Here is a 27,367-nt window from a genome sequence, read left to right on the forward strand (position 1 = left end):
AGATTGGAACCCACAGCTGGGAAAAGTCTGAGTTAGTATTTTATTTAGGAAGTTTAGTTAAGTTTTTACTGACTTAAAAAAAAAAAAAGTTCTTAGGTTGACCTGTATGCATTATTGTTTTGTAAGGACCTGCTTTCGATTCCTAGGCCGTCTTAATTATAACTGAGATTTACGTATTAGAGAATAGATACTGGTGATGATGATACCTATAAGAATCCGGTTTAAAACGAACAAAACGTTTTCGAATAAAATAGGAAACTTACAGAATTACACCATCGCAAATACAATAAACTTTTGCCGCCAAAATTTTCATTTCACGTACCTACAACGGCGGCCATTTTGGTCATAAGCAGACTCTTCAATTAATATTTCGAACGCAGAAATTCAAATATCGAACCATAATATTGTAAATTGGAAATTATTATGAAGTAACCGTTGGCTGTACTATTTTTCGTCACACATTTGAATTTGAACCTTAGGTTTATGAAGATAGAGTATATTTTCGTTTGAATATTGTTTTATATCCAGGGATGTACTGTTGTAGGATATCAAGTTTCGTTGAAGCCAGCCAAATGGATAAGCAAACGTGTATCCCTCTTTGTGTGCTGTTGTTTGTATATGTGTGTGTGTGTGTGTGTGTGTGTGTGTGTGTTTGTGTAGGTGACGGCTTTTCTCGACGAATTATTTTGAAAAAGGATTGTTTAGGATAGGACATTTGAACATCTCTAGCAGTCCTAACGGGTAATCAGAAGCCGGAAAGTCTGACAACCAATCTTACCAAGGGATTAAATTGTGTGTTGCCCGGGTAACTAGGTTGAGGAGGTCAGATAGGGCAGTCGCTCCATGTACAACACTGGTACTCAGCTGCGTTCGATTAAACTGCAAGCCGACCCCAAAATAATTGAGAAATGGCTAGGCAGATGATAATATTGTTTAGGATAGTTTCAGTACACATAGTTACATGTAATTATGGTTTAACAGCGTTTTTTCATAACCGTAATAGATCTTAGGGACGTTGGAACCGCGATATAACGGTTCTTAAATACGCAGTAAAAGACAAACCCCCTTACTTATAAAATCTCTAATCACCTTCTAAGCAACATTTTAACTAATCACTACTTAAAGTCTTTAGTAGTGATTAAATGTTAGTTAAGACATGCTTAAGCCATGTGTATAAGTAAGAATTTTCTTAAACAGCCCTTAATTCATTTTTTTATTTTAATTTAATTACTTATATTTAATTGACGTTTTTAAGTAAGGCTGATAATTATTGCCACATTCATATTTAATTATTTTAGCGCAAAAACCAAAGAAGAATATTAATATCTTGAAACAATAGTACCTATTGTATTTTTTTATAAATAAAAATATTGACATCTGTCAAACTGTCAATCATTCTATCACTGACATCGATGACCTAATTTTGATAGAATTTGGCAAAGATGAAAGTAACTTGAGACGTGTAAAGTAATTAATGTAGGATTTAATTTCATGCTCTCAAAAGATATTTTAACAACTTATGTTTTAATTTTAATATCACTTTCGGAAAGGCGGACTTTAATTCTGAGATAGGACTTTGCAAGATTTTTAGTGAAAAGTCCAAAAAAGTATCTAATTCCGATGAAAAATATCTTCTACTACTAAAGGATTGTAAAAACAAGATTTAATGGCAACACTGTTTGCGCTAATTTTAACGTATACTTAGTTATCGCGGGGATCGCTTTGCGCACTGTACACTTATGGCAATAAACCAATAAATCACTTCTGCGCAGGTGAAGGTCAGGGCTCAATATCCTTGCCGATGATTATACAAAGCTCAAAATGTGTCTTATTCAAAAATACTTTAAATTTAAACCATAGCCAAGACCTTCAAACCTTTTTTTTGTCTCTGGTACCTTACGCCACTCACGCTTAACCGGTATTTGGGGCAATCGGGACTTCTGCATCAATGGTCCGAAACAGATGCTCTCAGATTAAGATAAAAAGATCTTACACATCGATAATTTAGCATAGATTAGTTCGTTTTGTTATTTTAGATTATAACAGGAGATAGAAGTTTTTTTTTATATGTACCTATCTAATATTTGAACGCGTAACCACATCTGGTTTACTGAAATTGAATAAGTTATAGACAGAAGTAGACAATTTACAAATATACATCATCTGTCTACCCTTTTACCCTTTTTTCACAAGTACCTACGTTAGGGTCGGCTTCCAGTCTAACCGGATGATGCAGCTGAGTACCAGTGTTTTACAAAGAGCGACTGCCCTATCTGACCTCCTCAATCCAGTTACCCGGTCAACCCAATACCCCTTGGTTAGACTGGTGTCAGACTTACTGGCTTCTGACTACCCGTAACGACTGCCAAAGATGTTCAATGACAGCCGGGACCTACAGTTCAACGTGTCCTCCGAAAGATGATCATCGGTGTACAAGATATACTTAAACATACCTACTTAGAAAAGTTGCATTGGTACTTGTCAGACCTGGAATCGAACCCACACTCATATTTCAGTTGGTTCTGTACCCACTAGGCCAACAAGACGCATAAGTGATTTCAATCGAACCTGCTACCCGCGGATCAAAACCTTTTTAGGGTTCCGTACCCAAAGGGTAAAACAGGACCCTATTGTTTTCGCTCCTCTGTCCGTCCGTCCGTCTGTCACCGGGCTGTATCTCATGAACCGTGATAGTTAGAGAGCTGAAATTTTCACAGATAATGTATATTATTGCCGCTGTAACAACAAATACAGAAAACTAGAATTAAATAAATATTTTCGGGGACTCCCATACAACAAACGTGATTTTTTTGTCCGTTTTATAAATAATGGTACGAAACCCTTCGTCCGCGAGTCCGACTCACACTTGGCCGGTTTTTTGCACGTACACATGTCAAAAACTTAGGTACATAACCTACAAACCTAAACCTCATTTCGGTCAAGTGAATGTTGTAACTCAATACTGTTATGATGAGTACAGACGCAACTCTGCACTTTTGGCGAAAACAATTCATTTGCGCATCAGCTTTTTTTAGAGATGCCACTTTAATATGGTTTGAAAAGGTTCCGTTAATTTATTGGTGGTACCGTATCTACTTAAACAGTTGAGAAAACAACTGAAGCAAATTACTACATAGTATAAAACAAAGTCGCTTTTTCTCTCCCTATGTCCCTTTGTACGCTTAAAATTGTAAAACTACGCGACCGATTTTCATGCGGGTTTTTTTTATAGATAGATTGATTAAAGAGGAAGGTTTATATGTACAATAACATACATTAAATAGTAGGGGAATACTGTTATCCCATGCGAAGCCGGAGCGGGTCGCTACTATATTATATGGTATAGAATGCTTTACGACTCAACTTTCTTCTTCAACTTCATCTTTGGCAGTCGTTACGGGTAGTCAGAAGCCAGAAAGTCTGACAACCAGTCTTACCAAGGGGTATCGGGTTGCCCAGGTAACTGGGTTGAGGAGGTCAGATAGGCAGTCGCTCCTTGTAAAACCCTGGTACTCAGCTGCATCCGGTTAGACTGGAAGCCGACCCCAACATAGTTGGGAAAAGGCTAGGCAGATGATGATGATGACTCAACTCTTTAAACTATGGATTTTGACAGATTTTTAGCTTGTTCGTGTAAAGACGGGCCAAAAATTAAACTTTTTTATGTGAGTACTTGGTTAAAATTGCCCGTGTAAGACGAAAATATTCCAGTACTTTTTTCAAGGGAAATATAAAAGGCACCAATAGTCTTTTCATAGTCTAGAAAAAAAGATCTGACATCTACTAGAGTATTAGAGTTAGAGTTAATTAGATTAATAGAGTAATATAGGTAATTAGAGTTGCTAAATAAAATCGGGTTATAAGTACCTAAGCAGGCTTTTGACCGACTTTTGCTGAATTTCTATAATGATATTTTTATAATAAGTAATGACTCACCTATCCTTGTGTTCGGCTTGTCTGTCTCGCTGCCGCCTGTTTTTGAACCAATTTGAAACCTGCAAGTGTAACAAAAATACAAATGAATCATTGCTAAAATATTGCCATACAAACCTTTGCACATTTTATATATTAATATTGATTTAGAATCTAAACAATGCTCTTAATTTGGTGGTGAGAAACCATCAAATGATCTGTCCTTTCCCGATGTTTGTGCAGCGTGAGGGAGTGTCAGACTCTTACTGACTAAAACCCACCATGTTCCTTCTTAAGCCCTTTATGTACCAGGGAAAGCTCTCCCCGACAGGCGCAGGCCCTCTGCCGGGGCTGAGTGTTGCTCGAAAGAGATACCGCGGCCCTGGCACATAAAAGGCCCACGACGGAACACGACGGTTTTTAGTCAGTAAGAGTCTGACACTCCCTCACCGCTGCTAACCCACAACGGGAGGGGTCATTTGATGATTTTTGAAGTCGTTAAAAAAAAGAAAAAAATGCAGTTATGGAAGAATGGTACAAGGTTATTTTCATCTCGGTTTAAATAGTTTTGGAACACGATCGAGACCGCATGAAATGGTTAGTTTATCATCATTATCGAATCATCTTTTTGGCTCTTATCCTAATATCCTTATTTTATTTTAAGTTGGTGTAACATGTTTTTTTATTCTTACTCTTCTGTCTGCCGTCACCTCAAGAAGTAACATTCTTTCTCTAGCCACATTGACATTTCGGCCAGTTTATCATATTAAGATGGACTTTAAAAGAAGCCTATTCTTATGTACTACTTTAACAAAGATTGTTGAAGTATATAGAGCATATTAATACATTAACTATAGGAGGGTAACTCGATACATTTAGTTTGAGGAAGCGGTGTCGGGTTGCCACCGCAAGTGACCGTCCGTGCACGTCATGCGTGCCGCGACAAACTTCACTTCTTCACTGCTTTTAATCTATCTGTATAATAATAAAAGCATCCTGGCTGATATACAGCTACGGCGTCTGTTCTCAAATAAGGAGATCAGCCAGCTGCGCAGGACATATTATAGTGCACAAGCATTTGCGCAGACACAGGTGCACTCACTATTCCTTCACTCGCATAGTCCGATGTCATGGGGACCGACATTATGTGCTCTCCGATGCATGGACTTTTATCTAGGTATACCAATAATATAAAGCTTCAGAGTTTGTTTGTTTGCTTGAACGTGAATCTAACGGTAACTAAGCCGCACCGATTTAATAAATTATTTCTGTGTCAGATAGCCTGTCATCGATGAACTGGTACTTTTTATCCGGTTTCACGGAGTTGTTTCCACAAGAAGTGGGTGAAACTCCTGCCGGTAAGGGTAAATCCTTGGCGTAGCGAACTGTTGTCCGTAAGTCTAACACTCGGTTCTACCCACAGCAAAAGGAGTTATACGTCTTTTTTTTACCCCATAAGCTCCAAAACTTCTGAACCAATCAGAAAAATTCTTTCACGGTTGTGTAGAACAGTTACACTTTTTCCGAGTTACATAGGCTATATTTTGTCCGGGTACGGGCAGTAGTACCCACGGAACGCGAATGAAACAGTGTGAAACAGCAAAAAAAGTTAGTTTAAAACAAAGAACTTACTTGTACCGTAGTTAGACCGGTGGTCTCTGCTAGTTCCCGTTTCTCTCTGGGCGAGGGGTACGGATTATGGAGGTACCAGTCACGTAGCACTGATCGGGACTTTTCCTGGATAAAACACATACAACTTATCAGAATCAGAAATATTTCTTTGGTTAACATGGATCTTAAATGTGAGTTAAAAGCTCTTCTACAAAGAAACTAACCTAACTAAAAAAGTATCACCTGATTTTCTTTGTGAATTGATGGCAAATATCTAAGTATCCCTAAACGAAATTCCATGATGTCCATACCAATATTACAAAGAGGTGTTTGTTTTCTAAAGGATTCTAAAGTACTGAGCTGATTTGGGACATTAAATCATTGTTGGCAAGCTCCACTATCCTCGGGCACAGGTGATCTTGACCTAGCTATGGGAAGTAGATAGTTTCCATGGAATAACAGGTTACTGCGATAAACAGCCAGTAAATACATAAATAGGCACTTAATCCAGCAAGAAAAGTACCTGAAATCATATATCCCAAGTTGCTTTAAACCCTGGATGAAGTAGAAGACCTAGGGCACTTACTTTAAAACAATATGAAGTTTCTTCTCCATCCCATATAGTCCTGGGCAGAGGAAACTTGCGTCGGACGCGGTATTTACCGACGGCGCCGAGAGGCCGTCCGCGAAGCCTCTCTGCTTCCATATAATGTGCTAGAAGACGTAAATACAAGTATACTTTAAATAAAAGACTTCATTATAAATCCAACTAATATTCTTCTTCTTCTTCCGAGCCTTTTCCCAACTACGTTGAGGTCGGCTCCTAATATAAACGTTTGCAGCTGAGTACCAGTATTTTACAAGGAGCCACTGCCTATCTGACCTCAACCCAGTTACCCGGGCAACCCAATATCCCTTGGTAAGACTGGTGACAGACTTTCTGGCTTCTGACTACCCGTAACGACTGACAAGGATGTTCAATGACAGCCGGGACCTACAGTTTAACGAGCCATCCGAAACACAGTCATTGTTGTCCAAGATAGACTTAGAAAGTACATGTAAACTTAGAAAAGTTGCATTGGTACTTGCCTGACCTTTAATTGACCCGCGTGGGTTCAATTCCAGGTCAGGTATATACTTGAGAGGTTGGCTCTTTACCCACTAGGCCACCAGGATACTGCTAGTATATTTTTTCTTATCTTACCTTTTAGCCATAAGCTCTGTAACTTGGGATGGTTGTGCGGACTGAAGGTATGTGACTCCAGCAGCCGGTACAACTCCTTGAAGTTGCCTCTATGGAAGGCCACCATGGCCTTTGCTTTGAGGACTGACTCGTGTGCATGGAGGCGCTCGCAAGCCGGCAGGGACCACAGGAAACGGCCTAGGCGTTCTATGTTACCCGCCTGTTGTAGTACCTGTGGAAACAACGGTTTCAGGATAGTCAAATCAAATTCTTTATTTGAGATTCACAGGTGTTAAAATAAAATATGTTCCTGTGATCCGCCACGCAGGGCATACAAATAAGAAAAAAAAATACAAATACTGCTAGCCTATTAAGTACGAACACAACTAATATTGCACAACTTATTACAATAAAACAAAAGAGAAAATAATCGAGCATACTATATAATTATTATTTAGGAGTTCGACATAAATCTCTGCGACAGTAGGTAATATTTTTTTTTTATCAAAAAATTTGACAATTAACGATTAATCAATTACATTTTATGTTTTGTTACAAAAATGCATCCTTATCCTTATATTTCGACCATGTCTGCTGAAGTTGTAGTCGTCCAGTGGTTAAACCAGCGTTTGAAGTAGGTACAAGTAGTCTCGATTCAGGCAATAACTAAAAATGTCATGTTTCTAAGTTATATATGTATATACTTTCTTATATTTTAGACACCAATATCTGGTTAAGGAAAACATCTCGCAATTTAATTAAGTTGGATTAGATATAAAGTCTGAAATCTCCAACCAGCGTTGAGCAAGCATGGTGATTAAAGCATAGTTTACACGAAGCCAACACTGGCAGCCAATAAGACTAGCAACCAGTGCTGGCTTAGTATTTGCCTCAGTTTTTCAAGCACTGGCGAAAATAGAGTGCCCGTCTATTTTCTAGCCAGTGACCTCCGCAGGACTGGCGCCAGCATAACTGGCTTCGTGTAAACTCTGCATAACGCTCAATCTTTTTCTGTGTGAGAGGAGGCCTGTGCCCAGCAAAGGGACGATAAAAATACTGATGATTTATGATTTTTTTTAAAACCCTACTCAAGTAGGTACCTATAATACACGATCTAAAAAAAACCTAGTTTAAAATACTAAAAAACACACTTTTTATAATGTCGTTTTCTATCTAGTCATATTTTGTCATCAGAACAGAGCGTGTGCAAAATTTCATCCTAATCGAAGACCGGGAAGTGGGTCAAACATTTTCTTACATACATAGTTACAACTGAAGCTAATATAAGTGTGTTAAAGCTAATATAACGTAACAACAAATTCCTTCAACGACGGGCAAAAAATTGGCACAATGACAGTTCTCTCAAAGATTCTTATTAACATCTTGCAAACTGGTGTTTATTTAGAGAAGTAAGTATTTGTTTAGGAGCCGGATGTCCTCACATGTGCGTCTGCGCAAATAGCTGGGTACGGGTGTTTGTGACCACCCGAGGGCGAGTGACGGGTTAGGAAATGCTGTTTTTTTTTTTTGTAGTGATGGCTCTGGCTAGCAGATTTCTATAACTTATATATAGCTATCGGCACGAATCTTGAGCTCTGACCTACATCTGGGCAGAAGTGATTTATTAGCAAAGAACCAATCCCGAGTGACGGCTATGATGCGATGCACTGCGGGCCAATCACCGCTTTAGCCCGCCCCCGCGCCTCATTACATACTACAAAAGGGACCCAATAAATTACTTCTGCGCAGGTGAAGGTCAGAGCTCAAGATTCGTGCCGATAACTATACCTCTATTTTCTTGAATTTTGACAGAAGTTAGATACCTACCTACAAATGATGTCTAACGATCTCCAATGCTAAAAAATCAAGGGATAAGTACCTAGATTATAGCACCTTTATGTAATTTTAGTTTAAATCACGTGGGTTTTGTTTTTAAACGGTTGCTTACAGAATTAAATATTTTACCATATTATGCAAGTAGACAGAATATAGGTATTATCGCACGAACGTGTGTGAAAAAAGGTGTCCCCACGATTTTATTTACCTACCAGCTTCCGCCAGCGGCTTCGCCTGCGCGGTGTGTTGATAAAAAGTAGCCTATGTGTTAATCCAGGGTATCACCTATCTACATACCAAATTTCAATAAAATCCTTCCAGCCGTTTTTGAGTGATTGAATAACAAACATACATCCATACATTCTCACAAACTTTCACATTTATAATATAAGTAGGATATAAGTAAGTAGGATTATCTATTATTAATATTCAAAACACAAGAAAAAAGGGATTATAACCCACACTACCGTTCAATAATCACCGGAAAACCTACTACAAACCATAGTTACCATTACCATTACCGACCCTCGTACCGCTCATTATCTTCGCCGATCGCATCGCAAATTACGGTAACTGATACCCAACCATCAGAGGGTAGATCCTGATCCTATTCAATTTGTGGAAACCATGACAACCATCTTGTTTTATTGATAAATGTAAAATGAAAGGTGATGGTTGATGAAATGATGAAATTAAAATAGAAATAGGGGGGATAATCCTGTTTTTTGACGAGTAATCAAATTTTTTGGGGGTGTGTTGAAAATTTGAGAGCTGTTAGTCATTTAAATAATTGTGTTAAAGAAATAAGGAGATAAATTCACTTAAGTTATTTATAAATCAATCAAACAAACCTTTAAACGTATGTAGAATTAAGTAAAGCCACCAAAACTTAAAAATTGACTCTGTGAAATATTTGTACCAAGTTTATACAAACAAGCTGAGTTTAAACTTTTTTTAGTAAGTAACTTAACGTAAATGGTTTTAGCATAAATATAGTTGTTGGGAATATACCAGAGGAACGGTTCATAATAAATTATTATGCATGTAAATATTTTGGCGTTAATGGTTTATCTATACTAATATTATAAAGAGGAAAACTTTGTTTGGTTGTAATGGATAAACTCAAAAACTACTGGACAGTTTTTAAATATTCTTTCACCATTTGAAAGCTATATTATCTGCGAGTAACATACTAGGCTATATTTTATCCCGGTACGAGCAGTAGTTACCACGGGACGCGGATAAAACCGCGGGAAAACGGCTAGTTTGAAATAAAATGACTTGGACATCACATGAAATTCATAAGTTTCTTGGAATAGACTTTTGCTAATTTCTTTAAAATTAACTTAACTATCATTTTTTTTCCATAGTCTACATGGAACCTTTATTTCATAAAAAAACTCTACTACCTTTTTTAAGCCCCAAATTCATCTATACCTATTTTAACAAGAGTATTTCAAATTGACGCGGTGCCAGCCACTCTATTGGTCGGATCTACCCTCAAACCACGCCCCTCTGTAACCGGATATCCGGGTAGAAGCCGGTTGTCAAGGTTACCTACCCTGTTTGTTTTGTCTAACCACGAATTTTTGCTTTCAAAGTTATGTGGTTGGAAATTTTAGAAGAATAAAAGTATGAATGTGGAATTTATGGTAAACGAATTTGAAAAATAAATCCAATATTAAAAAAAAAAAAAATATTGTGGCCTAGTGGACAATGAACCAACCTCTCGAGTGTGAGGGCGCGGGTTCGATTCCAGGTCAGGCAAGTACCAATGCAACTTTTCTAAGTTTGTATGTACTTTCTAAGTATATCTTAGACGCCAATGACTGTGTTTCGGATGGCACGTTAAACTGTAGGTCCCGGCTGTCATTGAACATCCTTGGCAGTCGTTACGGGTAGTCAGAAGCCAGTAAGTCTGACACCAGTCTAACCAAGGGGTATCGGGTTGCCCGGGTAACTGGGTTGAGGAGGTCAGATAGGCAGTCGCTTCTTGTAAAGCACTGGTACTCAGCTGAATCCGGTTAGACTGGAAGCCGACCCCAACATAGTTTGGGAAAAAGGCTCGGAGGATGATGATTTTTTTAAACACAAGTTTCATTAAAAACACTGAATTTCAGTCTCGAAAATCTCATTATAATCTTCTCATTACAAAATAGTAGATAAACTTTTATATACATTTATGCAGGCCAACTCTTCAACATATCCAAGAGAGTATATTTCGAGCTAACTGCCTTAAATACTTCTTTCAGATGTGAAAATGTAAGAAATATATTGTTCCTGGATACCAATAGCAATAAAGAGGTATTTGTTAAACCTTATTAAACGTTAATAGAAAAGAAAAATATAGAGTCCGTACTAAATAAATAATATTAATACCCGATAAAATCCGTAAGTAAAAAAATAGTTTTATTTACAAAATATAGTTTTAACGGACACGCAACTACATGAACTAAACCAAAATTGCAAGCGGAACCACGGGAAACGATTACCAATAACCGCAATGCACAGGATACAATGACGTGACTACGAGTTAACTGAACGGATTTAGAAATACACACAGCTTAACCAGGGGCCCGATTCTCCTAATTTTACTTCAGCAACATACGATTCACGTTCGACTACGATCCAATCCCGACTCGATTACGATTGAATCGTATGTGGCATTCCGCTATTTTTTCTTTGAAATAAACGTTTTTATCCTTTTCTGTCATTCAATAATGAATCATTTTGTCTGCAAATGATTTACGATTGCAAAATGATTGTACAGCAAACTACCGTATAGACCAAAATCACCAAAATAGCAGACCAGTCGCACACCAATCAAATGTCAATCGAATACGATTGGTCTTATATTAGTAGCAGAATGCCCGATATGGTTAAAACTGCTATTCCGATCATATTGCAATTCGATTTCTATTCGATTTTGACATTATTAACTTAGGAGAATCGGGCCCCTGTACGTTGTTGATACCCAATGCTTATCGTGACCGAGTTGGTGAGCTCCAGATTTAGCTGGGTTTTACCGACTTCCTGAAAAAGAGGGGGTTCTCGATAAGAAACCGAGTTCTCTAAAAGGAGGTTCGCAATTAGGATTTTTGTAGAAAAATTAAATGGGTAAGCACTCGTTCCATGTAACATACTGGTACTCAGCTCGAACCGATTGGACTGGAAGCCGACCCTAACGTATGTATGTATGTGCAAAATGCATAGGCAGATTTTGGAATGACTGTCTCTCTGACTTCCTCAACCCAGTTACAAGGGCGACCCGATACCCCTTGGCTTATTTTCTAGCTTCGTACACCCGTTACGACTTTCTGAGTTCTAACTACACGTAGATCACCAGATATGATCAAATGACAGCCGCGACCCACCAATTTAACGTGCCTTCTGAAACACGGAGGAACTCGTCATGACAAAATGGTCACATATTCACGTACCGACTGCCCTAAGTGTTGCATAACCTTATATTCAATAGACTATTGGGGCTTTTACTTAACCACGAGCGCCTCTGTCAAGTAGCCACTAGCCATCCCTACTAATATTATAAATGCGAAAGTAACTCTGTCTATCTGTCTGTCTGTTACGCTTTCACGTCTAAACCACTGAACTGATTTTAATAATATTTGGTACAGAGATAGAGTTGTCCTTGAGAAAGAACATAGGATAGTTTTTGTCCCGGACTTTTGAAGAATTCTCTTGGAACGATATAACCGAAATCTACGCGGGCGAAACCGCGGGCGGAAGCTAGTTGTTTATAAATGATTGCAAAGTATACTAAGAACAGAGTCGTAATTAAATAAGGGGAGCCTATTTCCATCCCAAAATCAAGAATAACTTGATTGTTTAAGCCGGAAACAAAGTACTAACCACAGTTATATTTAAACCTTACTTATACATACTACACTTAACACTAAGATCACGCGCAAACTACAAACTTTTAGTCGGCCGATAGTTTGTTTGGGCACATAAATCAGTATGAATATGAATTGTAGAACGCGCATTACAAAATTTCGACTGAAAACTTTTATTGGAACCATTGACATATATTCTAGCGATAGACAAGAACATCCATACAAATAATTTACCCGCTTATGTCGTCTGTTGACATCTCGTTGACGTATTGTGACATGTAGTCATCCTCATTGATGTTAATTGCTGAAGTGTCGCTCGTATTTTGCCTACATTTTTCATTACTCAAAAAGTTTATATCTAAGTGAATTCAAAATCATGTAATATATCAAAAAGTTTATTTATATCTAATTGAATGCAAAATCATGTAATATATTAAAACCAGGAACTTATTTTTAGAGTTTTTAATATTAATTACGATGTTTTTTTTTTCTTAAGAGGGCTATCACAAATTTTCGCGAATTTAATTATTTTTTCTTGAAAGTAAGAACATACCATGACAAAGTGAAGTCTGTTTTCATTGATATTTTACCTACTGCCAGTTTTATGGCACATCTGTTTCTGCACGATTTTCTTAATCCATAATTTAAGATGGCGGGCGGGAACAAATTAATGCATATTTGTAAAATTGAATTATAAATGAAAAGTATGATATACAAGCGTTGTAATAGCATGAAGAGCGTGTAATTTTACTAACTTGACTCTCGAATAGTTTATATGTGTAAGTTTATACCTTGATATGTATTTTCTATTTTATAATTGTCGTTTCATAGACATCCATCTGACGCAGGCGTCAAAATCGCTCTGATTTGCCATTTTGGGCACTGCATAGTCTGCACTGCAGTTCAGTGTGGTAAGCTTTTTGTTCGGAACGTTCTATCTAGTACGTAGTACATATATATCGATGATTGGAACTAAGATTTTTTTTTTAAGATTTTTTGCCAACCGTCGTGCAACTGTAGGCCAACTATTTAGTCTTCAGTTTGTGTGGTCTCTAAACCGCTTACTGTGACTAAATGTGGACCTAGTTTATCGTTCTAAGTATGCTTAGGTAGCGATTTTATATGAACTGAACATTATTGTGTGTAAGTACATAATTGTTCCAATGTTATTTATGTAGGTAAGCAGTTATTTATAATATGTGAATGTGTACTAAGCAATTGTTGTTATAAAAATGATGATTAATTGTGTAAAAATAAATTTATTGAGTTGTCTGTTTTTCGTTAAGTACGTAATAAACTCTTTTGCAAAAAAAGCGGGCACCTATGCGAAATCTTAGTTTTAAGGACTTTACGTGTATTTCAAAGGGTTTTAATGATTGTAGTGTGTTTCTAGCGTCAAAAGGGTTAGCCAAGCATGCGTGAGAGTGTATTCTAAATTTGAATATTGTAAAATTGCTAAGAAATTGGCTAAACCTTGTTTTAGACTAATCGCCGGCAGAATGTTCGTCGGTGTTTTGAAAAGTTTTCAAATTGATTTTCAGAAAAATTATAATGCAGTTTTAATTAATGATTAATGTAAATTTTTGGTAGATTAAAACATTTTTTAAAAACTATGCGCATTTGATAAAATTTTCACCTGCTCTAAATGGGCTATACTGATGATTGATGGCAATGTTAAGAGTTCCGGTATTTTGGTGTAAAGCGTTCTATTGTTTAGATATTGTACCCACATGTTTTAAAATATCGCATTTTCATAATAGGCTAGTTTCCTAAAAAATAATAATTAGTCCGTCTTGTAGATTGTCCAAAATTAAGCGATACGTATTTTTCCTTTTTTAAATTGGATCAGAACTTGTTAAGATATAGCGTGTTAAAGTTGAGTGTGACGTCACAAGTTGCTACAATTTTCAGGACACTGTGACGTAAAAGGCCCCCACTCCTAATTTTTGAAGCGTATTATCTTTGTCATTTTATGTTTAATTAAAAAAAGAAAAAATACGTATCCAATATTTTTTGATTATCTAAAAAGCGGACTAAATATTATTTCATTATTTCGACCCTGGACACTACCCTATTAAACACTATTTAGAGGAGTATCAGTACTTTGGGCTGCGACAAAACCAATTTAAAGTAAGCAGTGCCGATCACAGCTCGTCTCCTATCAGACTTTGACATTTTTAAAAGTCTTGAAATTCTACAAAATACAGAAAATAGCACATAGACTGTGAGCACGAGGTCTTAAGGTCTCGTAATCACTGATTTTTAAACAACCTCGTCTCTTGGGAAACTCCGTAGACCTCTGAAGATCTATGAGTCTGAGCGTTCAAATAGCGTGTTTGGGAGCTTGTGAGTTGCATTAAAATTGTAAAATGCGAGTGGAGCCGCGGGAAGTAGCTAGTAAAGAGTTTTGGTGAGGCCAGCAAATTCTGCAAAACAATTAACTATGGGAAATTCGGTCAACGATTTCGATCGCAAGTTTGATATAAAAATAAGTGCCAAGTCATGTAACGTACATGTTTATTTCAATAAAAACATCTACATAGGATTTCTTTTAAATGGTAAACTATTAAATGAAATGTACAACGATACTGAAAGTTCGTGTAATATTTGGAACTGCTGGACTGATTCTATAATAAAAAAAAAGAAACTGGAAAATAGAATGCTACATGAGTTCTGAATTAGAAAAGACTCTATACTATTAAATTACTTTCATGAAACACAGAATTCTCGGCCAAACTACATAGATTCTTAGAAAAGGATAGGTTGACGAATACTGTGCACATAATGATGATGCTTGAACAATCACAGCGGTCCTGGTACACAAAAGGTTTCAGAAAGAGTTGGACGGGTTTTAGTCTCTCTCTCTTTGCTCTCACTGCACCCACAGCGGTAGGGATTCATATGATGATTTCCCTCACAAAAGCTGATGAAACCTGCAGCTCCCTCTAAGAAATCGTATGTGAAACCTAATAGTAAACAAGAAGAAAATATTACATAACTTCAATGTTTATTTGGAAAGCTTCGGAAACTATTTGCATCGGAATTCATTTGTTATGTTTAGCCGTTGTTTTTACGAGTACTATGCAACCTTGTGGTTTCATTTATTTTAGTTTACTTCGGCTGAAATTGGCCACGTTTCAACAACTGAATTCTACCTATTAGGACGCTTACCTACTTTGCCTTGATGGCTAAAAAGTGAAATGACTTGAGTATTTTTCGCATAAAGTCGGCATGATTCTATTGTCCATCATTATATTGTAGTACTAGCTTTTGCCCGCAACTTCGTTCGCGTGGAATAGTGACTACCAGCAGATTTTTGATTTGACCAATAGATGGCGCTATATGTCCGGAATAATTTTATTTTTATTTATTTTTTTTGTAATAAAACCTATCCTATGTCCTTTCTCAAGTTTCAAACTATGTCTGTACCAAATTTCACACAAATCGGTTCAGTAGTTTAGGCGTGAAGAAAAGACAGACAGACAGACAGAAAGACAGACAGACAGACAGACAGAGTTACTTTCGCATTTATAATATTAGTTTGGATGGCATCAGATTTCCAAGCCAAAAAGTAGCAATCGATATATTTACTGATATAAGTAATTAACAAAGAGATGAATTTCAGACCACGATGGCTATTCTCGAAGAATATCAGCCACAATACTACACAAGTGTACGTACAAACACAGGTAGGTATGTATACTCTCTATCTATTCCCTTACTGACTTACTCTCATAGTAAAAGAGGAACATGACAGTTTCCAAAATATAAAAATCACCTCACAGAAATACGCCCTATTTTTTGTATCTATCACTGATTTACAATTTGTGTCGTAACTGAATCGTATAGTGCACCTACCATATTATCTCTGCATCACCCTAAGGTTGACTGGAGAGAATGCCTGTGGCATTAAGTCCGACTATATGATATAATGTTGCATAAAGTTAAATAAGTAAATAAATCAGAGGTACACACTGCAGACTAAAAAGTCGGCATAGAGTTGACGGGACGGTAAGCATTTTTTAAAAGTCTTTATTTCAATCATAGTTAAAGTCGGCCTGATACCGGCTAAATACCTGATCTTCGTAATGTGCGTACTACCATTCATCTTTATATTAATTTAGGAGCTCAAACGAACTATCGGCCTACTAAAAGTTTGCAGTGTGCTCTTAGTGAAACTCATTAGCTGACCAACCTTTTTTAGGGCGTTGTTAGAAACACAGTAATTCTAGGAAAGTTAGAAGGTCCACCTACGCTTCGTTTGTTCATCAGTTTGCTCTAAACATTTCCTCGTAATCAGAAGTAAGCGTCATGGAATTCTTTGCAAATTAGCGACAGATTTAGGAGAACGTTACTTAGTTAGTATGTTTGAGATTTGTTTTGTAGGCAATTATTACGGTTACATAAACGTTTTTCGCCTTCTTTAAACAATTTATAAAATCATGTATCCTAAGACTTAATAATTTGGATAATGTTATTGTTATATAAGTAGAGAGTCCGCCAAAGATGCGCCCACATAAACATTTAAACTATCGTAGCGAAGTTTATTTAGGTCCTGTTATTCAATATAGAGAGACTGAAAGGTACTTATAAATCAAAACCTAACTCTACTCTAACATAAAATAATGTAAAGTAGATCGCGCTGTGTGGAGATAAAATGGGAAGGCCTTTGCTCAGCAGTGGGACAATAGGGCTAAGAAAAAAAACGAAATATCATGCTAAGATTCGAAGATGCACTTACGACGACCACCTACTCTAAACTAAAAAGTTAAGATTTATTTACGAAAACAAAAAAAAAACATACAAGCCCATCGAGACAAGTTTTAATTAATAAAACTGTATTTTAAACTTATAATGAGCAGTTACCATCATAAACAATCCATATTATTAAATAAAGCTTACCTCACAAACGCACGCGACTTGCTCCTGTGTGAAGCCGAAACTCGGCAGGGGAGCGTCTCTAGGGGGGCTGGACTCCCGTTGCCCCCATTCGGGCCCCCCCAACATGTCCAAATGCTCGTCTCCAGCCACTTTGACACAATTTCACGACAATCCCACTCAAAAAATTACCAAAAACGGCGCCAAACCACCAAATGTCAAATTTCACGAAATGTCACTTCACTTTCCCGCGTTTTTTTTACTTTTTCTTAATTTATTACCGACTAGAATATCAACTGCGTTCAAAAATCGAGTGTTTGCACTCCCACTGTTTTTCGAAAATACTTTAAACGGTAAATAAACATAAAAAGGCGGCAGTCCCAAAAATGTTTAAACAAAAGCGATCACCTTTTAAACGGCGATTACTTATTTGTGTTCCGATTTCGAAAATGGCCTGAAGTTTGTTTATGAATACGAGTAAGTTGTATAAAGAGCCGTGTTTTTTTTTTTATTTTGTTTTTTTTATTTCACTCCCAGTCTCTGTCTGGATAAAGTCCGTTTAAACCATGCGAGCTTTTTTTATAAATAAATGCTTTTAAAATATTTTTTTGTTATATTTATTTCACTTCGCTGTTTGGTTTTCTCTTCTTTTTCATTTTACTTTAATTACTGCAGATGGGCTCTGCGTTCACCTGTAACAACAGAAATTACCTTTTAATTAATGCTGTTGCATTAAGAAATAAAAATTCTTCCAGCATGATATTCTGAAGCAACAAAGTTGTATCTTAAAAATAATTACAGAAATTATAAGGACATAATTTATTTGCGTATGCCATTAATGATTTACATTAGTCAGAACCACATTGAAAACATTTATTAGAAAAAAAAATACAAATATTGCATTAATGATTGTCTGTTTACACTTTCAATAAAATAGTCCAGCCTGTTAATAATATTTTTTCTACTTTAAAACGACATTTCTTCTAGCGAAAAATGTGTAATAGTTATGTACTAATAAGCAACATTTAAGTATTTCAAAGATAATAAAATACGAAAAACGGAAGCCTATACAAACTAACAACAATTTAGGATGAGGCCAAGTATTGAGCCCTGAGGAACCCCTGTAGTTTCGACGATATATTTTTATTAAAAAGGCTACTTGAGGTTGATTTAGAAAAACGATAAAATTAGATATGGTTAAGTTGTACAAGATACTAGCTTTTCCCGAATAAAACATAACCTAAAGATGTTGATTGGGGATAATGTAGCTTCCCAATAATGAAAGAATTTTTCAAATCGATTCCGTAGTTTCGTAGCCTTGTACAAACAAACAAACCAGAATATTTAGTACTAATGAATTTGATAGTGAGTTTTTTGCAAACGTTGTTAGGAGTACCTCGGTAAGATATTTGTTTTTCATCAACACGTTTGAAGAATTTATCATCAGATTTGTGGCATGTTTCTGGTCTTCTATTAAAATTTCACTGTTTATCTGTACCTATCATTTCATAAAAAAAAACAACATAGTAATAAATTATTACCAAAAGTAATCCACTTAAACAAACAATTTATAATAAAATCATTCCCCTTATAAAAACCTCCGGTGTCAAGGCACATTGAATCAATTTCTCATCGCAATCAACCACAAAATCTTTTGAAAGGGGGCCCCATCAATTTTCCATATTTTTATCACCAAAAAAACATTCCTTCACGTACTTTGAAGCATTGCTGAGATTCTCTGACACGACAACACAAGATTTAGTACGAAACTCTATAAAACAATCCAAAATTTTGTTTCAAACCCTAAAATACTCTTTGAAGACAAAACGATTATGTAGTGCGATCTCTTTCTGTTTTATTGTTTTTTGTAAAGCGTGAGAGAGATGCAGGAGGTCGTTAGGGGGCACGATGTTAAATGTTTGGTGTTTTAAGTAATTTTTATCATCGACACGATCTCAAGGGAGGCCTCTGTGATATATGCAGTTGACGGCTTGCCAGTGATGTACATTTATTGTCGATGTTTCTTGTTTTTTTTCTTACAAAACCCTGTTTTAGCGAATGACTTGTGTCATAGAATGATGACACATTGTTAACTTGACCCTTTTTTGTTTTTTTTTCGTGAGTTCGTTGACATTAAAGTGTAAAGGAGTATCCATTTGTCATTAAATAACTGTCAAGACGAATTATTTGAACTTTGTTTCGCAGATTAGTCATTACATTCATTATTTTTTTCCGTACAGTTAGATTTAATCGCTGCTAATAAAAGATCATGATGAGTACAGCACCTTACAAAAGGTATTTTTATGTGAAAACAAATAAAACTGATTGTCAGTAATAGGGTCACTTTGTGAAAAACATCGGACGTCATGAGACGTTCGGGACAATCCGAAATGACTTAAATTTAGAATCATTGAAGAAATTTGGGTTGCGTTTTGTATTTACAATGTAGCGTATTTGGACGAGTTCCAAACGATTCTATTCGTCAACTCGAATACTTTAGAACACTCGGATTCCTATATTTCTTAATAGCGTGCGTGAAAAATGAGTTATTATTTTTCTTTGTTAATTAAATATGTTTTTGAAACCATTAAATATGTATTAACCCTGACGGTTAATACTATTGACATCATTTCCGTATTATCTATGATCAAAAACAAGGAGATCATTATCAGAAAGATACGAACAAGAATCATTAAATTTTAAATGAGAATTAACTTATAAAATGCAAAACAGACAAGATAATAATCTCTAAAGATGATCTAAAGTAAAGTTTCTTAACCAATAACAAAAAAACACGAATTATTTACCATAATGATTTTATTTCTTAAAGATTTTGCAAGCAGAAATATTTCTGGGAAGAAATACACAGTGCTAGTGACGTTCCATCATAAACATACGATAAACTGTGATTCTCCAATTAACATACCCGCAGTCCGGTTTGTAGGCGCCACTACACAATATTTTACATTAATAACGACAATCGACATCGCAGAGCGCATCACTATTACCCCACGTGGTGTCCGCGATCCTTATCGTACAACACCAGCTGTAAAACGCAAGATTTATCGATATTTTACCACTCCGCGATGGTCGAACAAATCACGGCACTATTTAGTGATTTGATTCTTTCGATACAGGTACCAATTATTCGGTTTGAGCTCATGTAGACAGATTTTTGTCGAGATTAAATTCTGTTTTGACCGATTATCGTTTTGATAACGAAACTGAATTAATTAATTGGTTATTTCAAATGGTTTTAAAGGGGAATGTTGGGCTATTAGTTTTAATTTCGTATCGTTTAATAACAATTAGCAGTCTGTTAATAACTATGACTAACAAATATGAGAAAATAAATTAATATGTACCAATTTTATTCATACCTGTTTTTAGTGGAATTAATAAGTTAGAGATCTAAGAATGGGACGAAAATAATGTCATTGAGAAAAAACATAAGAAATTAAAATATTTTAATATGATTATCTTTTCTTATCTGCTAGTCAATCTGACATTACAAGAAAATATGGAATTCTACAAGTTTTTGATCGGATTTTTATCAACGTATAACTTATGTTTTCTTTTTTATTATAGAAATATATGTTTGCATTATATCAACGCATTTTATTCTTCTTATGTATAAAAAAGCCTAGACTTCCCACATTTACGGATTCAGACTATTTTATACATGACATATTTTTCTTCAAATTTTCAAATATGATTATAATCTTCCATATCAAGTTCCTACTTCTTATAAATTTAAACAATTTATCTGCTGTGAAATCGCAGCCAACACAGACATATTCTTTAACATTTTCTGTATATTAAACAAAATGGATACTCCATAAAAGTAAGCTACTAATAAGAGCCGTTTAAATTCCAATTAAAAGGCTTTAAAAATCCAAAACTGCTTTACCCATTTGACAAAACTATCAATTAGAAGAACGCTCGAACGCATCTCAAATAGGCCTAACTCAATTGCACCCCAGATTTTATCGAACACCAATAAAATGGTACTTTTATGTCCCAAGACCCCAGGAGGTTAATTAATGACCATGTACGACCATATTACACCACGACTTACGACCGAAAGGGGATAATAAACTTGAGAACATTCGTAACATATGTTTTTGGGATAATATTATTGAAAATTTTAATTAATCGCCCGATAAAAGTTGGAGTTTGATCGCTATCGAAGTTCCCTACTCTTTTTTTGACAGCAAGGAGGTTTTATACCAAGAAATAGTTCCAGAGTGAAATGTTATAGTTTTTATGTGCAATAGAGAATTTGAAAAAGGAATGTTAATGTTTCGCCTTTTGTTAACAGGACTTCAACGTAACAATATGGACGGCATTTACTCAAAACTAAAATTGAATCGATTATTATTGGACCAATCCCATAAATTCCTCAGCTTTATTTAAAGCAATATTCACCAATTTAACCTATGAAAAATCTACAGCCCAATATTTTCTTTCTTCACTATATTTTAACGTTTTTCAAAGTTATTATCCCACGTTTTCTTGGACGTAACCTTTATAACGATTAAGTTACAATATACATTTTATTTCGTGGACACGCTTCTATAATTTCATAAGGGCCATTTATCGGACACAACGTGTGGTCTCTGGTTTAAAATGGCCACCCTTGCCTGAACGAGTGTATTTTTTTTTATCTTTTGTAGTTTATACGTAATGTTTTCCTAGGCTTCAACTAATTTAGTAGACTAGATTGTGAAAAGAACAGTTTTGGAAATGGATTACTTAACAAACTGTCGGGAGTAAACTTTTGTACAACTTCGACAGTCGTGATATTCTTTCGAGTTTTTGATCACCAAACGAAGTGGCGATGGCGACGATTCCCCATAAATCTTTGAGAGGTTTTTTTTTAAAGTTGGGAAATCTTCGAATCCTCCCAATTTACCTAAGAAAAGGACTGTCTGATTTTTTTCTGATTAAAACCCCTATTGTACAGCCCGAAATTTGTGTCGTCGTGAAACGTTGAGTCGCTCCGTAGGAACCATTACTATGTGTCCGCTGATGGCGGAAGTTCAGCAAGGGTTACAGAATACAAGTGGAAACTTGTGCTTGGAATTCACTTATTTATTTATTTAATACACTATGGAGGACTTACAGCTTAACAAATACTAAACAATAGAAGGAAGTCATAGTCTTATGGACCCTTTTACCTTGTGGAGCCCAAAGCAGCGGTAACTCCGGCGAACAATCCTACACCTCGGCAGACTCAACAAGGCTCATCATCTGCCCAGCCTTTTCCCAACTCCGGGAGAGTCGGCTTCCAGTCTAACCGAATGCAACTGAGTACCAGTGCACAAGGAGCGACTGCCTACCTGATCTCCTCAACCTTCAACGAGCAACACAATACTCCTTGGTAAGACTGACTGTGAGATTTTCTGGCTTTAATGGCTTTTGACTACCTTTTCCAATTAAAAATTACTCTACCCAGAGAAAACATAATTAAAGAACATTGTTTAAACAAAGTACAGTGTCTGCCAAAACGATGAGTCATTGGATTGAGAGCATTTGGCAAAGGCACTGACAGATACAGCTCAATGCGTGAGGCCGATGATCTTACTAATTGTGTATTTGACAACTAGTCAAATTCAATACTTTAATGAACTATCATAAACGGTTACCCTTTACGCAATTTGTATGAAAATGTGAAATATGACGTCATAGATTTTTCGTATCAAGCTGTGTACTTATTTTCTTTAAAACAACGATGAAAAAGAGATATATTATTTCCGTCAAAACTATAAATAAAATAGCATTATTTTAAGATGCTTTGCCAAATGAATATGATAAAGTATTTTATTTTGGACCTAGTCAAATAGGTACCCAATTGTGGCAGGTTGATTAAAATAATTCATTTGAAAATTGGTGAAAACTGCGAGATTAAAAAAGCGATATATTTGGGAAACAGTAGAGACTTGAGTTGGAAAGCGTCGGGCTACGTTTAACAGTAAATAGACATTTAACAGTAGAAATGAATTTTCTATTAGAATTCACGTCTGCTTTTCTGAGGTGAAAGAGTTTCAGGAATTTATCTTATCACGTAGCCAATATCATGATATTATCGACTTTGAAATTTTGTAGGTATGTAACTTGTTTGTAACCGTTTCAAAAATGTTCTGATTCGGCTTAAATGTTTTAATGGTGTTGTGGAAACTGTTTTGGACGATGTTTAGTTTAAATTGTGTGACTTTTTGGTGTAATGTATCTGTTTGTTTCCCAAATAAAAAAAAATGTATGTTGCAATTTTCCGATACAACTGGTGTGATTCCATTGACTATTAATTTCACAAATAGAATCCTAGGTTTCGTAAGGTTCATACCGGACCTGTGGACCAGTGGCTGAATCCGATTAGACTGGAAGCCGACCCCAACATAGTTGGGAAAAAGGCTCGGAGGACGAGGTACGAAAGAGTTTCCGCGGCTCTGGTAGGTCTTTAGTCAGAATACTCACGGCAGGATTTGAGGATTTTCCACAACCATAAAAATGTGTTGCACAGGCTTTTCTTTTGGATTGTTGTAACACCCTGGTTATAAGTTAGAAAAGCTATCTTAGTAGTTATTTAATTTTTTCTTTTTTCTCGCAAACCCCGTAAAGGTCATCATGCGTCGGTTCACAGGTTTGTGCAACACATAGAGCAATTTTTATACAAACAATTAACAATTACGTTTTAAATGCTGTAGTATGTCCTATTATTCTATCACAGAGAAATATAGAGCAATCAAAACATGCCCAACTCATCAAAGGGAAAATTAATGAATCGCTACACGTTAACGTCAATTTTTCATGGTAAAAACATAGAAGAAATATCATATTTAACGAAAGCCAAAACATTACAAAACCAAAAGAAAAAAATCGTTTCTGAAGTTGTAACACCAAAGGCTCTTAACATCAGTCAAGCGGAAGTTATGTGCGTTCTGAATGTCTTGTTTTTATTTATTTTTTGTTTGGAATTTTGCTTTGGAATCAAATTGGAATGACAATAATGTCTTTGATAAAGCTGTTTTGCTCTCGATACTAAAGAGTCGGTAACTAATTACGAAATAAAATAATTGCAAACATATGGATTTTTGGTCTTTAGATTGCAACGTAATCCGTGGTGGTAAACTCATTCAATTCATATGAGCACCATTTGGAAGCATGTTATCTTTATGAATTCTTTATTGTATTGCTATACATCATCAAGATACAGCTGATGAAGTAAGCAGGTTCTTGTGTTGTGTTGTCTTGTGTCATGCAAAGTACCTACCCATCTTTCATCAAGGTAGAAAAAACTAGCTTGTATTTCTCTTATAGTCTTTTCTATACCTTCATCAAGAAATGCTAGGATGTCTACCCAGTCAGCGCAGGACACCAAAAAACTAACTACCATTACTTCAAAGCTAGAAGGTTGACAGTTAGCAGTTTTGGTAGATAGATGTAGGTACGTATTATTTGTATATAGTTACTAAGACATAGACAAGACATCCCCTACTGCATTTGAAAAGTTAGAGAGATGGGCAGTACTGTAACTCTATTGAGCGCTATTACCCTGCAGTAAGACAGTTAAAAAAGACTGATGATGATTAGGTATAATGGTATTAGAATTTCTCTGCAGAGCACAGGCTTAAAGAAATGCTTTGATCATCAAGATTTGGTCAATTCGTGTTGACGATTAAAAAGTTTAAATAGAACGATTACATAGTGAAATCTTACAACAAAATTTATTGGTTGTCGTCGTCCTGTCATTGTTATTGTTAAATGGGTATGAAACTCATGCTACAAAGAGTGTGATAAGCTTGAATGTGGAAGGATGGAGAGGCAGAGGTAGACCGAGGAAAAAATGGATTGGCTGTCTGAAGATAATGAATATGATGAGTAAGAAAGGGTTGGATGCTAGTATAATGGCTAACAGAAAGGTATGGAAGCGGAAAACATATTGCGCCGACCACGAACAACTTGGGAACAGGGCAGAAAGAAGAAGGACAATAGAGATTATTTTGTCTGAATCTACAAATAAAATTCCATGTTTCAATATAATGCTCATAACATATCTTACTCAGTTTTTATTAAACGAGGCGTTTTATAGTCTACATAAATCTGTTTACAGCACTAAATGCCTCTGACATTCTCGCGAATTGTGCGCAGGAGTTTTTTATTAGCTGTTTTATTTGTAATGCTGAATTTACATTAGATTTGTAAACATATCATATAGACATCATTTCATGTAGTAGCGAGTGTATCTAAATCTTGTTTAATGAATATTTTTCTTCTAGAAATATTCGCTTGAAGGTAAAAAATGTGGCACTAAACAAATACGCGTGCCGTCGGCAAACGAAGCTTTAAAAATAAGGAAGACAGCCGTGGCATACTCACACTCATGTGCACCGCTAAATTAAGATCCGTCTCACATCACACCAACAGCTTTAACAAGCTAAATGCTAAAAATAATACCCCCACCAGTGACGAAACACAACCTATTTACGATTTACTATTCAAAACTAACAAAACCGTTACAGATTTATATTTCCAACACAGCAATACACCTCCAACAAAACACACTGGCATACAACACGAAATTAGTTCGAAATCCGACTTTTTTTAAATGCCGTCAATTCCAAATACGAAACGCGTGCGCGCCGCTCGAACGCTAAAATGGAACTGGTTTGACTTGAACTTCCGTCGGCGCTTGCAATTGGTTGAGCTGAATTAAAGAGATCGAATCGTCCAATGGGGTTGTTTTGCACCATTGAAGGGTAACGCCTCCTATTGGTTGGTGCGTAGGTTCGCCATTTTTCAGTTTCGTGAAACAATTGGGCTTGTTATGTAGGCGGATTCCTGACTATCAGCGGTTAGTATTTTGTGAGACAGTGTGGATATTTTCGTAGCGTGGTACAATGCGGGGAAAAGTTTGGCTTGTTCAGCTGACTTGATTGAATCATCCGGTGGGTTGTGACGTAACTAGTATGAAGAAAGTCTTTCAGTCGGCTGGTTTAGTTGCTAATTTTGAATGTAACAGACGTAGTGGGAGATACGGGTCGTGTCGACGGACTCTCCTTGTTTTCGTTCGGGAATGTTTTTATTATTACTTTGATTTGATTGCTTCTTGTTTGTCATAAAAGATGAAAATATCGTTATAGAGTATGTAGATAGATGCTTTAATAATAGAGTGGTGAGGAGGATAAAAATACGATAGATCTTATGCGTTACACCAATAACAAAAATGCAAAAAAACATCATATTAATAAAAAAAAACTATGAGTGGAAAAATATTTTTTCACGGGAACAATTTAACAGAGTTTTCAAAACACAAGCTTTACACTGTCAATAAAATCAGCTGAGATCTTTTTTTTTCTAGCACGATTTAGTTATGCGGAAACAAACAAAAAAAACATCCAAATGACAAACTTCCTCCATTTTTTGAGTCGTTTAAAAATGCTCTATATACCTACCTTCTAAAATGAATGCAGACAAACGCATAGTCATCCTATTGCAGTCAATTGCACTTGATTAAGACGTATGAAATAATACACACGTGAACAAATATTAACACTCCGATGTTTGTTAAGGAGTACTAATGAAGAGCTTTAGAATCAACGGGACGACAGCGGGATTTTTTTTATTTTTCCTTTGAAGCTTCGGTTTTTGGAATGAAGAACTTTATTTTATTTGGTGTGTAGTTTTAAAACGGATAGAAGATAGATAGATAGAAAGAAGATGATGGGAGACGTAAAATAAATCATTATAAAAAGAAGTAATTTTGAATTAAATATTTAGTAAGTATAAACATGTGATACTTAGCACCTTTAATCAAAGATTTGATATTAAACATACACATAGGTTTATCAAATCTTTGATAATAAAACAAAACGTAAATTCTCGTTAAAAAAATATGCAAAAATCCCTATACTTATACTTCATTCAGAACTTCCTCTATTTTAAGAAATCGATTAATAACTACAATTAAGCAATATTAACGAGGACTCTGTGTAAATAAATACTTCCCCAGAGTAAAAAAAAAAAAAAAAACGACGACTCTTAATTCCAATGTATATTTTTTAAAGTTAGAAATAAAACAGAAAGGAGTCCT

The 27,367-nt window shown here is 35.8% G+C and overlaps 1 protein-coding gene across 2 annotated transcripts in view; it reads right to left on the reverse strand.

The window, feature by feature from the left end:
- LOC110371450 (homeobox protein six1a) overlaps positions 1-25,957 on the reverse strand; it is a 37,324-nt gene extending 11,367 nt beyond the window's left edge. The window contains exons 1-6 of one of the 2 annotated variants that reach the window (XM_021327715.3): positions 25,654-25,957; positions 17,299-17,966; positions 6,728-6,938; positions 6,110-6,237; positions 5,545-5,649; positions 3,937-3,995 (exon numbers count right to left, since the gene is read on the reverse strand). In XM_021327715.3, coding sequence (XP_021183390.1) covers positions 3,937-3,995; positions 5,545-5,649; positions 6,110-6,237; positions 6,728-6,938; positions 17,299-17,403 — 608 coding nt within the window. In that variant the 5' untranslated portion in view covers positions 17,404-17,966; positions 25,654-25,957. The remainder of the gene's footprint in view (positions 1-3,936; positions 3,996-5,544; positions 5,650-6,109; positions 6,238-6,727; positions 6,939-17,298; positions 17,967-25,653) is intronic. The other variant, XM_021327716.3, reaches the window with a different exon arrangement.
- Between the last annotated feature and the right edge of the window lie 1,410 nt (positions 25,958-27,367).

The sequence above is a fragment of the Helicoverpa armigera genome, chromosome 28, assembly GCF_030705265.1.
Source record: "Helicoverpa armigera isolate CAAS_96S chromosome 28, ASM3070526v1, whole genome shotgun sequence".
NCBI lineage: Eukaryota > Metazoa > Arthropoda > Insecta > Lepidoptera > Noctuidae > Helicoverpa > Helicoverpa armigera.